This window comes from Colletes latitarsis, chromosome 3 (assembly GCF_051014445.1).
Source record: "Colletes latitarsis isolate SP2378_abdomen chromosome 3, iyColLati1, whole genome shotgun sequence".
In the NCBI taxonomy this organism is placed as follows: domain Eukaryota; kingdom Metazoa; phylum Arthropoda; class Insecta; order Hymenoptera; family Colletidae; genus Colletes; species Colletes latitarsis.
In genome coordinates, this window is record NC_135136.1 from 37654029 (window position 1) to 37669451 (window position 15423).

General features: G+C 29.7%; 3 protein-coding genes across 6 annotated transcripts; 1 reads left to right on the plus strand and 2 right to left on the minus strand.

Annotated features, from left to right (window-relative positions):
* Nucleotides 1-3426: 3426 nt before the first annotated feature.
* On the plus strand, nt 3427-9345 carry LOC143340603 (monocarboxylate transporter 12-like). 2 transcript variants are annotated; one of them, XM_076762775.1, is made up of 9 exons: nt 3427-3691; nt 5932-6051; nt 6131-6274; nt 7223-7491; nt 7803-7972; nt 8179-8425; nt 8657-8822; nt 8905-9105; nt 9176-9345. In XM_076762775.1, exons 1-9 carry the CDS (start codon nt 3508-3510, stop codon nt 9343-9345), a joined length of 1671 nt encoding a protein of 556 aa, XP_076618890.1. In that variant the 5' UTR covers nt 3427-3507. The 2 variants fall into 2 exon arrangements, with proteins under 2 accessions (XP_076618890.1, XP_076618891.1); XM_076762776.1 differs by having other exon boundaries at nt 7815-7972.
* On the minus strand, nt 8775-13271 carry Bsf (bicoid stability factor). Of its 3 annotated transcripts, none has more exons than XM_076762774.1 (12): nt 13054-13271; nt 12628-12776; nt 12380-12499; nt 12045-12312; nt 11675-11906; nt 11425-11592; nt 11143-11353; nt 10826-11038; nt 10509-10753; nt 10108-10236; nt 9834-9978; nt 8775-9759 (listed from the first exon to the last, which is right to left on the minus strand). In XM_076762774.1, the coding sequence occupies exons 2-11, from the start codon at nt 12770-12772 to the stop codon at nt 9958-9960; spliced, it is 1752 nt and encodes a 583-aa protein (XP_076618889.1). In that variant the 5' UTR covers nt 12773-12776; nt 13054-13271; the 3' UTR covers nt 8775-9759; nt 9834-9957. The 3 variants fall into 3 exon arrangements, with proteins under 3 accessions (XP_076618889.1, XP_076618888.1, XP_076618887.1); XM_076762773.1 differs by having other exon boundaries at nt 8775-9000; nt 12850-13271; XM_076762772.1 differs by having other exon boundaries at nt 12850-13271.
* A 509-nt stretch (nt 13272-13780) lies between these two features.
* On the minus strand, nt 13781-15138 carry Baf (barrier to autointegration factor). The gene is made up of 3 exons (XM_076761920.1): nt 14912-15138; nt 14529-14658; nt 13781-14380 (listed from the first exon to the last, which is right to left on the minus strand). The coding sequence occupies exons 2-3, from the start codon at nt 14652-14654 to the stop codon at nt 14234-14236; spliced, it is 273 nt and encodes a 90-aa protein (XP_076618035.1). The 5' UTR covers nt 14655-14658; nt 14912-15138; the 3' UTR covers nt 13781-14233.
* Nucleotides 15139-15423: the final 285 nt, after the last annotated feature.

A 15423-nucleotide genomic window follows, 5' to 3' on the forward strand; every position in this document is an offset into this window, starting at 1 on the left:
AGTTTTTAAGTGTTGTTCCCAAAGATGGGATTTTCTTCGTCTTCAAAGAAACCCGGGTTGTCCCTTGGCCGCTGTTCGTGAAACATCTTCTTGACCATCTTCGGAACTCTTGATTGAATGTAAATCTTCAATTAAATTCTTCATCTCGCATCACGGTCCGTCTTGCTTGGTGGTTGAGGGATAACTTCCGCGAGCGCCCCAGGGGGCTCCCGTAATGACCAAAAAGGACGGACCATGACGAAGGACCCAGATGTCATTTGTGCAACTTTGATAGATGAATTGTCCATCAAAATGAAATTAAAGAATCATTATTTGTAATAATGGAATATTTATGGTATATAATAGAATTTCTACATATTCTTCACCAAAATACGCGTTGTTTGCATTTTGAAACATTAAAATCCTCCAATCCATTCAAAAGTTATAATGTTTTAAACATACGTATGAAATTTCAAGCGAACATTTCTGTATGTTTAAAACATTATAACTTTTGAACGGATTGGAGGATTTTAATGTTTCAAAATGCAAACAACGCGTATTTTGGTAAAGAATATGTAGAAATTCAAAGAATATTCGAAAAATTGGTGCGCGGGAAGGAGCTTGCTATTTATGCAACTTTGTTAAACAACTTTCGATCAAGCGGTCTAACTGGCTGCTGATTGGCTGAATGGCTGTAACCCATAATCCCCTCCCGGTATAAAGTTGGCCACTGCTGACCAACTCCTCAGTACCCCTGGAGCCGCCAGGGGTACTCTGACGCGTGTTATTGGTTTCAAAGAACTTTCCTTTGGGTTCTTTGCCCAATCTGAGTTCAACCATATTACGTCGTTGGGATGTTCTGTTCCATTAATTCAGTTTTTATCTAGATTACATCGTTGGGTTGCTATTTTTCTAATTATTCGATTCTTTGCTTTGAACTTCGTTGGGTTGTTTGGTCTCTTATTTCATATAATTAGTTTTTATTTTTTCAGTGTTTAGGTCTGGGTTAATTCAATTAATTGTATTTTTCTTGTATGAGTATTAATTATTATTTTAGTTTTTGTTTAGATCAATTTCGAGGTTACCAATAGAGGACGTCGGATTCAACCGCTGAGGGGTTCATGCGCCGACGTAAATGTAAGCCGATTAAATTTAAGCTTCGTCGCGAATATAAAAATTAACGTCGCATATTTCTTTTTCCAATATTTCTTTGATTTAATTAATTTAAATTAATTCTCAATTTCTATTTTAACCTGATTGGTTTCACCTTCGACGTTAATTTTCAGTTTATATTGTACATTTTATTTTAAGCGCAACATGCCAAGTGATGGATTAATTAATAGATTCTCGTTTTCAGTTGTTCCCTCGTCTCTAGCTCCGATCACCGCTGCTTTGATGTAGAAAGCAAGTGATCGGCCGTTTAACTGGTTCGAAGGGTCAGTTGCCGTCCTCTGGTGAGACGATTCAAGGGAAAGAGTATTTCGGCCGTAGAGGGGTTCAGGAACTGTTCCTGTCTACGGTAGCCCCGACTCAGGATCCCTCTCTTTGTTAGACATCCCGGGTTGGGTCCTGCGGGCTCCCAGCAGGATGCTTAGGAGAAATGGGGAACCCGTGTTGGGTGCGTCGATTCTCTTCCTCTTCAATCAGACTTGCTAAGAGGCAACGAGCTGACCCTTTTGACTTCGCTATACGGTTCGCGTCTCTCGTTCCTGGCACTATTGCATGGTGCATCGCGTCGTATCGCGTCGCGTCACCCACGATTTAGCTTCGTCCCTCTTTTAAACAAAATAATTATTTGGCATAATTCTATCTCTTTCTCTTCTATTTCTCTCTCTCTTTCCTATATTAGTTTCTAGGTCTGTAAAGGGGAGATCGATAAAACTTTGATTTGATAGATTCGATAGATTTCATCTATCTCCCTTCGGGTCTCCATTCGCAGCAACCTCCTCGTGGTGAGACCTGGTAATCGGTGTTACCCACAATGAAGAACTTCATCATGGGTAACACCGAGCTAATGGCTGCAAATTTAAAACAATATAAATTTGATTTTTAATAAATTTGTTTAACGCTGTATGGAAATGTTGTCTGATACCTTTTTTTTATAGGTGTCGATGAGCTCTACTTCCAGAAAAAATTTCAATGAGATACATTCACTATTGTAGAAGTTATGATCGTTTGAAAATTGACAATTTTTCTGGTTGACAATGTCACTTTACGTGGTTAAGGAGCAACTTTTCGAATATTCTTAGAATTTCTACATATTCTTCACCAAAATACACGTTGTTTGCATTTTGAAACATTAAAATCCTCCAATCCGTTCAGAAGTTATAATGTTTTAAACATACAGAAATGTTCGCTTGAAATTTCATGCGTATGTTTGAAACATTATACAGGGTGTTCGGCCATCCTGGGAAAAATTTTAATGGGAGATTCTGGAGGCCAAAATAAGACGAAAACCAAGAATACTAATTTGTTGATGAGGGCTTCGTTTAACAGTTATTAACGTTTAAAGTTCCGACCGTACTGAATTTTTTTCTCGAATATACGCAAGCTTTCGGGGGTATATTATTCACCAAAAATTATTGTAATTGACCACCGCAACTGAAAATAATTTTTTTAGAACGATTTGAAAAATTTTTTTTTCGTCGAAAAATTTAGGCACCTACCCCCTGTCGATTTTTCTTAAAAATTCATTTTTCATTTTTAGTAATTTTGTTTGACGCCCTATAGAAAAGTTGTCTAATACTTTTTTGTAGGTACCCATGAGCTCTACTTCAGAAAAAAGTTTCATTGAAATATATTCACAATTGTAGGAGTTATGGCTGTTTGAAAATTGGACCATTTTTATGGGGTTTTTCTCATTTTGCAGTGTCAAGAACCAACTTTTCGAGTATTTTTGCGATTTGTACACATTCGCCATCAAAATACGCGTAGTTTGCTTTTTTAAACATTAAAATCCGTCAATCCGTTCAGAAGTTATGACATTTTAAAGATTCGAATGAAATTTTCGGGCAACATTTCTGGCCATAAATTACATTTTCGATTAGGAATTTTTTTCTCGAAAATGCGTAGAAATTCGGGGGTATGTATATTGACCAAAAATGATTGTAATTGACCCCTGCAACTAAAAATAATTTTTCCAGGAGGATTTAAAATTTCTTTTTTTCAACATTAATTCGTACGATCCTTAAAACCTGTTATGGAATAAGTAGTGTAATGCTTTTACTCTAGAATCATGAGTGACTTTCTAACTGTTCAATATTCGAATAAAATTCATTGGATTAAAACTATTTTAGATTATCTTGTTCTCGTTAAAGAAGCTTAGCGTATCACATTTTGCGGTATAATTAGTTTGCAATTGACTGTATCGAGTTTTCCGTATGACTCAAAGCTACATGCTTCTCGACGTCTTCGCGTCTGTAGGATCTCCCCTTCTCTTCTTTTGTTCCCTTCCATCATGAGCACCAACTCGACACGGTACTTGGTATCGCGGGCAAGAACGTTCGCTAAGTTCTACAATTGCAACTCATGGCACACACGACCGTCAGTTCCTCCGACAAGACAAACAAACACGATAAAAAAAGTACTAGCGAAAATGTCGACTGTAAATCAATGGATCACATCACGCCAGATACCATGCAACAACCCTTACCACCGGATGGAGGATGGGGCTACGTCGTTGTCCTTGCATCCTTCTTGATCCATGTAATTAGTATGTAATTGATTTTTTCTCATCTCGTTATACTCCCTAATAATCAGTGACGCTTACTCCACACGATGTTTATGCAAATATAACATTACGAACACCCTATATTCTTTTCCGGCACCCAAAAAACAATTTAATATTTATCTGAATCGCTGAATCGGTGATCCAGGTCGGACCAATAGTCTTTTGGCAACGAAATATAATACAGGATGTTTGTAAGATTTTATTTGCATAAACATACGCTGTCTAATAATAAGCATGTTTATACTAATTTTATGAAACTTAAAATCAAGTTTACGAAACACGATATAGGTTTTATCTTTCTAACTTTTGTTCCAACAATTTTAAGCATTTGCGATTAGAGGTCCTTTTTCTTATTTGAAAAATTGTTTACAAACATTCTTCTGATTTCGTTACCATTTTAATTTCATTTCGAACATGCTACTTAATCGCACGAATGATATCTTTGGTCATTGCGTTATACAGCGCACGTAAAACGGTACGCGATATGACGCGAATAAACAGTAACGTATATGGACGTTGTACAGGTTTTGTGTTCAACATTGACACTACAAACGAAAATAGTTTAATATTTCAAGTGAATGGTTTAAAAGCTATTTGCATTATAAAGTTGAGTCACTATTCGAGTATTAGTAACACATTCTTTATAATTCCTTATTTATCAACTACGATAGATGTGAACCTCTTTCTTTAAACCACTTGAGTAGATCTTTCAAAAATTCGATTCTTTTTTCTTACATTATCAAAAATATTTTAAACGCGTTTTTCCTCGAGACTATGCTTTATTAACTAGTTTCCATGATAATAACAGTGGTCCACATTTTGCTTCATTCTTTTTTTAAATTATGTTGTATCTGGGTTACGAGGTCTTGGTATGAAACTGGTTTTTCTTCATTTAGTATAAGTGTCATCGCTTCGTCTGCAATAGTGGCATCTTTTCTTCCCGGCCACGTACACGAAATTATTTGAACGCTTACATTCGTAACATTCATCTTATAATAGCATCTAAATTGAAATTCTATGCTTTGTTTACGTTATTTTCTTCTGTAACATTTGTTTCGATGTTCTGGTCACAGATTTTCTCTCGGTTCAAGGTGTGGATTTTGCAATGGAGTGTATAATGTAAACGATCTATTCTCTCGTGATCTAAAAATATTTAAAATTTTTAGAATCTATTCGAAGCCATTTTATATCTTACTAAAACTATTCTACTCAAACGATTCATATCCTCTCGCGTGCGCATGCATCATCGTTGTTCCGGTCGAACAAAGCGCGATTAAGTCGATCAAAGTCTTCTAGGTTTTTAAACTTTCTATCTCCCATTAGTGCCGCGAAAGGAGAAAAAATATGATACTCGAGATCTATGACATGCTTTCTTCGGAACACGCAGATCTACGATACGTGTTCAACTTGGTCAACTGGTGGCTCGCCGATCAATTTTCCATTCCGAAACGGAGCTTAATCGAACGCGGAAATTAAGGAATGTCTATCGCGTTGCTTACGGAAAGCAAATAATACTATCAGTGCGCAATCGTTCGAAAAATAATTGACCTTGCAAATACGTTTGGATATGCACGCGCTTCCGACAACGTTGTTTTCGTTATATGCACATCTGTTTGTTCCTTAATTTTGCGAAAGTAAACGTATCTCGCTCCATTTGTTGCAGAAAGCAGTTACTATAACTTCACTAATGTATATTTAATTCTTTTTTACACGGTTTCTACCTGCAACTGAGAAAAACTATATTTTTAAAATTGTTAGAGTGACGAAAGAATGTCACAAGGCAAAATTAAGTAAACGCGTAAACGCCTTGTATAATTCAGTTTACAAATGGAATTCTTGAAATCTATTATAAAATCACTTTAAAAATTAGATCTTCCTCATATCTTCAACAGTAATACAATATCCTAAGGGGATATTCTGGTCTAAAGCATACTAAATATATATTGTATAGCATACTAAAAAGCTATGAAAAGCTCCATATTTTTAAAAATTTGTACGTCTGCTAAAAATTTTACAAAAATTTCAAGCCATTCGGTCAACAATAACTTGAAATATCGTGCACATCAGTTAAAAAAATACTGTTTCGAGAGAAACGTGTTTAAACTTCAAGGTCATAGTTGCTTTGTAATGTTTTTTTAAATATTTGCAATGCAATATTCTACAAAGGATTGTTATAATATTGCAAATGTAGCTGTATGGACAATCGTTGTTCGTTATTTCAGCTGATGGCGTGACTTATTCCTTCGGTGTCTTTTACTTAGAGTTTCTACATTACTTTCAAGAAGGAAAAGGTGCGACGGCATGGGTTGCGTCGATATTAGTGGGTGTCACCTTGTGCTCGGGTAAATATCTTATTTACCATAGTTTTTACGACTTCCTAAAACTGTAAAAAAAAAAGTATGTACTAAAAATTATTTTCAGGGCCGATATCAGGTTCATTTGTAAATAAATTCGGATGTCGAACAGTAACTATAGCTGGTTCTATACTAGCAAGCGCGTGTTTACTGGCGAGTATGTGGGCTCAACGCATCATAATCCTGTATTTGACAATCGGTATTGGAACAGGTGAAATGAGAAACATCTTCATTACATGTTTTTAAGATTAGCAATTTTTGTAAGCTCACCATGTCGTTTTAAAAACTGAAACAAAATGTTACCAAATTGATATTTATCATATACAGGGTGTTCAGCCACCCCTGGGAAACATTTTAATGGGAGATTTCTGAGGCCAAAATAAGACGAAAATCAAGAATATCAATTTCTTGATCGAGGCTTCGTTAAAAAGTTATTAAAAAATTTCAAATCATTCTAAAAAAAATATTTTCAGTTGCAGGGGTCAATTGTAATCATTTTTGGTCAATAGACATACCCCAGAATTCCTACGCGTTTTCGAGAAAAAAATTCGAGTAGGTGCCTAAATTTTTCGACAAAATTAAAAAATTTCAAATCATTTAAAAAAAAATATTTTCAGTTGCAGGGGTCAATTGCAATCATTTTTGGTCAATAGACATACCCCAGAATTCCTACGCATTTTCGAGAAAAAAATTCGAGTAGGTGCCTAAATTTTTCGACAAAATTAAAAAATTTCAAATCAATCTAAAAAAAATATTTTCTGTTGCAGGGGTCAATTGCAATCATTTTTGGTCAATAGACATACCCCAGAATTCCTACGCATTTTAGAGAAAAAAATTCGAGTAGGTGCCTAAATTTTTCGACAAAATTAAAAAATTTCAAATCATTCTAAAAAAAATATTTTCAGTTGCAGGGGTCAATTGCAATCATTTTTGGTCAATAGACATACCCCAGAATTCCTACGCGTTTTCGAGAAAAAAATTCCTTACCGAAAATATACGTTATGGCGGGAAATGTTTCTATAACTTTTTAACGAAGCTTCGATCAACAAATTAGTATCCTTGATTTTCGTCTCATTTTGGCCTCTAGAATCACCCATTAAAATATTTCTGAAGGGTGGCTGAACACCCTGTACATTTAAAAATAACTATTGTTGTATAGGGTTAGGTTTCGGCTTAATCTATTTGCCTGCGATCGTAAGCGTTACATGCTACTTTGAGAAATATCGTTCCCTTGCAACGGGAATTGCAGTATGCGGTTCCGGCTTAGGTACGTTAGTCTTTGCCCCGTGCTTAGAGTACCTAATAGCAAGGTACGGATGGCGGGGAACGCTTATGATCTGTTCCGGAATCGTTTTGAATTGCATCATTCTCGGGGCACTCTTTAGGCCTCTGAAGACAAGTAAATCGCAAAGAAGAAGTTCTTCGAAGGTACAGAGTTCTTGAATATATTATATCGTAAGAAGCACAATAACGCAAAGAGTATTACAATATACTGATCTCTCAATTTACGCGGGTATCGTTTTACATGGTCAACGGTGACTCGATTTTCACAATACTATTTATACGTAGTTGCAATTTACGCGAATCAAGTAAAATTAGTTTGGTACGATCGCGCGCCCCCTGAGGTCTACGAATCGCAATTTAAGAATTATTCATATAAAATATCTATTATTTAAGTATGTTTTGTATACACATTTCATTCTGAAGTATCAGTTTTTCGTTTAATATTTAACTTTCAGAAATCGTTGCAGGATTCCGCAAAAAGCCAAGAAGATGATACGAAATTATATACAGTTAGTTTTCGAAGGGTGACGAACGGTGCTGGTGTAATATCCAGCATTAGTCAGCCTGCTTTAATCTCAAAAAATGTACTATGTCAAGAAAGTTTGGAGGACATCCAGAAAGAAATGTCCGTACTTCTTTTTTACATTAATTCCTTAATGTTAATTTACATTTACCTTCATTTATTGATACGAACAAATACTTTTAAACATTAAAACTATACAAAACAATAAATAATGTTCTTTAAAAACTTGATTGCTTTTCAATCTACTTTAAATTCAAAACATATAATAATATTTTGCCTTCTGATAAAAGCTTTTTATTTATTTACAGACCAAATTTACTACCAATACATAATGAAGAAATGGTTTATATTCGTGAATCATTAAAAAATTTACCTAATAAGATAGAATACTCAAACACAAATAGTAAAAAGTTTAAAGCCTACTGCAAAAGCAAGATAGGTAATTTTCAAGAAATATTGGATATTTCTATATTAAAGGATCCAGTATTTATTTTATTTACCTTTTCCAACTTTTGCACCAGTATTGGATTTTATGTACCATATGTGTATGTATTGGTATGTATGTAGATTAAATTTATGTCTAAAACCAGTTGGAAATAGCTTTATTATCACTCTCTAACTGCAAATACTACAACAAAATTTGTAATACCTTTATTTCTAAAAGTTTAGCTTGATATTTTTATTTAAACAATATTACAAATTTAATTCAATCATACTTCATTTACTTCATTATATTTTAATATCATAATACAAAGAATAATAATATAAATTTTTATTCTTATGCAGCCTCAAGCAGAGGAACAAGGAATTAATAAAAATGATGCAAGTTATCTTCTTGCAGTAATTGGAATTGCTAATACTGTAGGGCGTATTGTTTTGGGATATATATCGGATAAATCGTGGGTTAATCGATTATTAGTATATAATTTATGTCTTACAATATGTGGTATTTGTAAGTTTCGTTTATTTCAGTTACTAAATTTGATATAAATATTTATAAACAGGTACAGAGTTTAATTTTTTAACTTTTACAGCTACAATTCTTAGTACAGTATGTACATCTTTTACAACATTTGCATTTTACTCTTCTATATTTGGATTCACATCTGGTGCTTATGTTGGTTTAACATCTGTAATTTTAGTAGATTTATTAGGTTTGAATCACCTTACAAATGCTTTTGGTCTACTTTTATTATTTCAAGGTTTTGCATCACTTTTAGGACCACCCATTGCAGGTATAACTAGAGTTTCATAACAACTATAACTTTGAATCTTTTAATTTTCTTATAAATTGTATCTGTTTAGGGTGGTTATATGATGCACTCAAGTCTTATGATCCTGGATTCTTCACTGCCGGAGGTATGATTACCATTAGTGGATTGATACTATTCTTTATACCGCTTATTCAAAAAAAGGTACAGCAAAATATAAATAATAAAGAAATGAAAAATACAATAAGCAATGATTCTGTCTAAAATGAGTTTGTTAGTGAAGTTACTCCCTATTGTTTGAGTGTGTTAAACTGTCACTCCATAAAATAACATTATTTGAATAAAAAGATAAAAGAAATAGAAACAATGACAGATAATTGAAAATTATTTAAATTGTACAAGAAATATTTGTCATATAAAATAATAAATAACTTTAATTTATAAGACAGTATGTTAAATTATTTTTTATTGTATTATACAAAATACGAAAACTACGATTTTGTATAGTATTATCTTCCTAGAAATATACACTTTCAGAAAAGTATAAATTTAATTATTTATGTGTACACAATACATTATCAGACAGCTAAGTCAGTGCTGTATATTTTTACTAACCGAGGTGGATTGAAATATTCAATAGACAACAATGACATAAATTATATTACCCAATGGTTTGAACTGAAAAGTAATTATATTGTTTTGAATTGTTTTACACAATTAGGTAAGGATTAATAATAATTGTCAATACTTACAACATAATTATTATATTATTTTAGGTATTATAGATTCTCATTGATTTATTTACGTTTATTATATCATTATCGATACATCTTTCTTATTGGATTCATTTATTGTTTGAATTAGTTTCACTGACAATTAACTTATCTGTTTCTTTTGCTAAAAAGCAAATATAATAGCAATTTAGAATAAAATTAAATTAAAAACAAATTAAATACTAAATGTTTCACATAAACATATTTTATTTATTAGAACTAAAAACGATTATTATAGATAACAAGTTTATACCATTATATTTAACATATTTTCAAGTGCACGTTTTACATCAGCTTCTATATATTCCTCTAAGAAGTTATATATCTTACTTGCTGTATTTTGCGATATATAGACTCCTCTGTTTGCCAAATAGAGTATTATCTAAAAGAATAATACAATTTGGAAATACTTAATAATTTATAATAACTTTTATAGAAAATCATTAATACATAATATTAATACATAGTATTAATTAATAATTTAAATAATGAAATATTAATGATTTTAAATAATGAAAATGGTTCTTAAAAGATAAAATAATTGAAATTAAAATCTTTTATCCAACTGTCATAGATACAATAGTTTAAACAGAATTTCTAATAACAAATACAGATTACCTCTTTATAATGTTTATAAAAATTTCAATTTCGTACCTTCATTAACAATTTCTTGTAGAATGGACAATTGATCATGAAGTCTAACAATTGTTTCTCCATAGGTACAATATGTGCTGTTAGACTTGCTTTTCTATTGTGCATTGTCATTAAATTTATATATGTGTCATCTACTAGATTACTGCTAATATGTACAAAACAAATTACATCATTTGTAGTAATTAAAGTTTGCCTAAGCTCATGTTCAACTGTTGTATATGAATAATAATTTGGAAAATTTTGTACTGTAAGAAATAAGCATTAAATTCATTATGAATTTAAATAATGCAAATATGTATTAAATATTGTTTACTTACTATATTGTAGAGCTGGCTTAAATTTAAACCTTTGTAACAGGAATAAAAGATAAGCATTATCAATAGTTATTGTACTTAAACCATGGAAATATAACATATTTCTTACTGTGGGTATAGTTCCAAAAGTGAATGGTAAAACGTAATTGGCAATAGTATCAATACAGGGTAATACATTGAATACCCTGTTCATACTTTCAAGAATAGTTAAAATACCTGCAAATGAAAGAAACATATTTTCACTTGCAGTACATAGAAACTTGTATTGTATTTGCACTATCCATACATTTAGGTATAACATTTTTATACAAACAGCATACCTTTCAAATCATAGTTTTGTGCTTTTTTCATTAAAAGAGGCCAAAAATAATGTGGTTTAATTACATAACGATGTTTACACATTTTAAGCAAAGGAAGACACAGATGATCATCATCTTTAAAATACGAATAATAGAGTGCCTGTAGTAAAGGCTTTTTATACATTCTTTTATTTTCTAAGAAAGTACACATGCGAACAATATGATCAATTGTCTAAAATAATAAATATATTATTTAATGTGAATGGTATCAAAAACATACAAAAATATATCGTTTTTTCTTACCGTATTGCTGTGAACCATACTTTGTAAAATTAATTCTGTAATTCTAATGTTTTTGATATATGAAAGTATATTTATAACTACATCTATTTGATTACTAATTATTAATTTCAATATAAAATGAAGTTCGTCAAAAGAAAAAGCAGACGATATACTCATATATTGATACATCTAAAATAAAATACAAATATAAAGTTATAACACCTTAATATAAATGTTAATGCTTTATTATAAAATTCTTAGAAATACTTACTTTGTCAATATGTTCCATGTGATTGTTTACTACTAACACATAAATCACATTCAAAATATTCTTATTAGAAAAATGCATATTGTGTATTTTACAAGTATTAATTATTTCTATAATTTTATCAATATTGTTATTTTTAGCATAAAAATTTATCAAAGCAGTATATGTCTCTGTAGTTGCTTTAATTTTATTCTTTTTCATGGTGATTAGAGTTTTGGTTGCATTTTCTATATCGCTAAAAAATATGTAAGTTAAAACAATTTATAATTAAAGGGTATTAAATATTAATATTCAAACACTGAATAAACATTATGTGTTTATAATATATATATAAAATCTTAAAATGTTTACTTAAATAATCACATGTATTTACTTAATTTGAGAATATCCAATTATTAATGAATTATAAATAGCCTCGTTTAAAACAAATTTTTGTTCTTCCATATGTTTTATAAGCTGCAATGCAGAATTAATATTTCCTTTCATACAATAATATTCTATGCACTTTTCATATGCGAAATTATTTGGATCAATGTTTTTATCATTCATTTCCTTTAAAAGTTCCATAGGTGAGAAATCATAATCATTTTGTAAATATATTTGGAGAAGTGTATTGTAATGAGATGAACTCATTCTGAAATCTATAAAATATATATACTTATGTATTGTCTAAGATTAATACGTACGATTGAATTATTAATAACATACTGCATATAGATAAGTAATTCCATAAACATATTCCAAGCTTAAGTCTCTCTGCTGGTAAACAATCCATTGCAATATTACACCACTGAAGCAATGAAAGTGCTTGGGAACTTTCTATATTATCTATAATACAAATGATATTTCTAGTAAACTTAAAAATTTAAATATTCTGATTCATATTATACAAATATAAAATATTCCGAATGAAAAAAATTATAATTTATATATTATATAGGGTGTATATATAATACCTGTAGTATAAATATATTTTAAAATATTTTCAATATGACTTTTCTTTATCCACTCTTGTGTTTTCAAACAGTTTTCCATTTCTTGAAACATTGTATTTACTCTTATATTTTGCATAATTTCTGTAGCGTTTGATATCGATGGCATATTTCTAATAACATATTGGTTGTTTTGAATTACATCAATGAAAATTAGTTTAACAGAAATACTTTTAAAAAAATAACCTTGTTGTAAGAAGTAATGAATTATTATTACACAATTCAATTATTAATTTCTCTATTCTTTCTTTTTGAGTGTGAATTGCACTTTGTGGAAATTGTTTTAACTTTTTCACACATATTGATGAAATTCTTATCATGATAACTAAATAATAATAAAATTGAAAAAGATAACCTATAGCCTGCAGTAGCATGTATGTATGTATGTACCTATATATTACTCTTATTCCCGGCTATCTAACCTATGCGGTGAGTATCTGCGAATAGTTAGAATGTTTTAAATTTCGTCTTTTTTATCTATAATAATTAATGTAACAGGTAAATAAAGTATTGAAAGTTGTTCATAAATATTTTGATTTGGATATAATAGATATCATGTACCTAATTTGAATCTCAATAGTACTTTCATCTATGTTTAAAGGAATAATTTTATCTTCGCCTTTAGAAATAAATTATAACTCAAGTTCATTAATAATATGCAGATATCATAATGAAACAAATGTTTGTCATGTATAGTAAAAGAAATTTGAGTCAAAAAAGGATATATTAAATAAAAATTTATTTAATGCACTCAGAAAATGAGAATATTTGTAATAACTAATAAATAATATATATTTAATTCAAAATAACCAAAACGTATTAATAATAAGATATACATAAAAGATTATTTATATATATGCTTGCATAGCTGAGAATATAATTACTAACACTCATTAATAATATAATTCGTATAATTTTGTGAAAAAAAAGTTGAAAAGAGAATTTATACAATAAAATATTACAACTATTATAAAAGGAATTCGAGAGATTTAAAATTGCGTTGTAAATAATTCAACTTTTCAGTTTCAACATTTATCTTATTTACTTAGAATACATATCATATTAAATTTTTATTTAGATATTTGTGGCATATTAAAACATCTTTATTGTTGTTATTACTTCCAAAAATATATTTTCAAATTAAGTTTTTCATTTATTTTTTACACTTTTATACAAGATAAATTAAAAATGTGTAAATTTCATATATAAAACATTCGAACACTGAATGGTTTCTACATTCTTATAGATACAAAAAATGTCTTGTTTTATTAAGAATGCGACTATAGAAAAATAAATAAAATTTAACTGAAAATTAATAGTAACATGAATCTCTTGCATAAAATGTCATATCTGTTGTTTCCTAGTATCATTAGATTAAATCATATTACAGTTATGTTAAATTATCAAAACACTTTTATGGATACTTGATCCAATTATGTTACAGTAAAGTTGTCTAAAATGTTGAATTCACTAAAGTAGTTTTTATATTTTGCATTAAAATATTATAAAAGATATTCTGCTATATTAACAGTTTCATTTTGTTCAATATTAACATTAATTTAGAATTATTTTACAAAAATTCTTCACACCAATCAGAGAGACACTGGTAACAATCACTTGACTGTTTTGCATTGGCAGAACATGCATCTTTCATCCACTCTTGAAATAACTCCCTGTTCTTCTTTAAGACCAAGTATTGTCCAAGTACTACATATGCCTATATTTTTTTAACAGGTGTAAGAATACATATAAATTTAAATTTACAATCAAATAGAAGGACACACAAACATAAATTATGTTCTTAGATTTATTTCCAAATATCAAGGAAATATTAATAAAATATTTATTTTATTTCTGTCTTATACCTTATCAAAACCAGCAGCTTCTAATCTGCGTCCTAAAACTTCTCCGATTCCAGCAAGATCCGTAACAGGCTTTTCACCCATTGGTTCAGCAACAAAGTTTTTATGTTTTTGTGATGTGCTAGTCATGTTTCTATAATTATAAAAAATATTTTATTGGTATAAGTATAATAACGACATTACACATTAATAAATTAGTTTTAAGAGAGAAATACTAAATAAGAAAACAAAAAATAAATTAGAACTATAAACAAACTGGACAAAACTATGCATTGTTTTCATTGTTTTACTTACATTGTTATCGATATAATAAATAAAAAAAATTGCAAGAAAAAAGAATATAATAAACATAAATAATTAATAAAAGAATATATTTTTACAAATACCTAATTTTCTTTGACACTTTTTGAACAATAAATTAAAATTATTGATATCAACTTCTAACTGTATACAATTATTTTTTTTTTATGTGTAATAAATTCGTCTATATCAATGCATTCACAATTATTTAATCATTCACTGTAAAACAACAGAATATGTCTTCTTTCGTTAAATATGTTCGTTCAAAAGTAAATTGCTCAAACACAACACTATCATAATTGTACATACAACATAAAATTATGGAAGCCATAGATTGGAAACTCTTATATAATTTTGTTCGTATAATGACTCATTTCTATGATACTGATAGAATTATATTTTTTATTACTACATTTTATTGTAGGTAATTACAATTCTATTAAAATTTATAATCAAAATATATAAAGTCGTTGGGCATAAAAAAAATTTTTCCATATTTACTTAAGTACCTACAATTATTTAAACCTTGGATTATTATAGACTACTATTTATTAATAACACAAAGGACATAATGTTCGTTTATTTAATAAAAAATAAA

Coding starts and splice junctions, on each gene's coding strand:
- Bsf (XM_076762773.1), bottom strand. CDS start 13,037: ATGCTACTGCAGGCTATAGGTTATCTTTTTCAATTTTATTATTATTTA. Junction 12,777..12,849: donor TCATTACTTCTTACAACAAG/GTTATTTTTTTA, acceptor ATATGTTATTAG/AAATATGCCATCGATATCAA. Junction 11,593..11,674: donor ACATGGAACATATTGACAAA/GTAAGTATTTCT, acceptor ATTTTATTTTAG/ATGTATCAATATATGAGTAT.
- Baf (XM_076761920.1), bottom strand. CDS start 14,654: ATGACTAGCACATCACAAAAACATAAAAACTTTGTTGCTGAACCAATG. Junction 14,381..14,528: donor AAGCTGCTGGTTTTGATAAG/GTATAAGACAGA, acceptor AAAAAAATATAG/GCATATGTAGTACTTGGACA.
- LOC143340603 (XM_076762775.1), top strand. CDS start 3,508: ATGGCACACACGACCGTCAGTTCCTCCGACAAGACAAACAAACACGAT. Junction 6,275..7,222: donor GACAATCGGTATTGGAACAG/GTGAAATGAGAA, acceptor ATTGTTGTATAG/GGTTAGGTTTCGGCTTAATC. Junction 7,973..8,178: donor GAGGACATCCAGAAAGAAAT/GTCCGTACTTCT, acceptor ATTTATTTACAG/ACCAAATTTACTACCAATAC.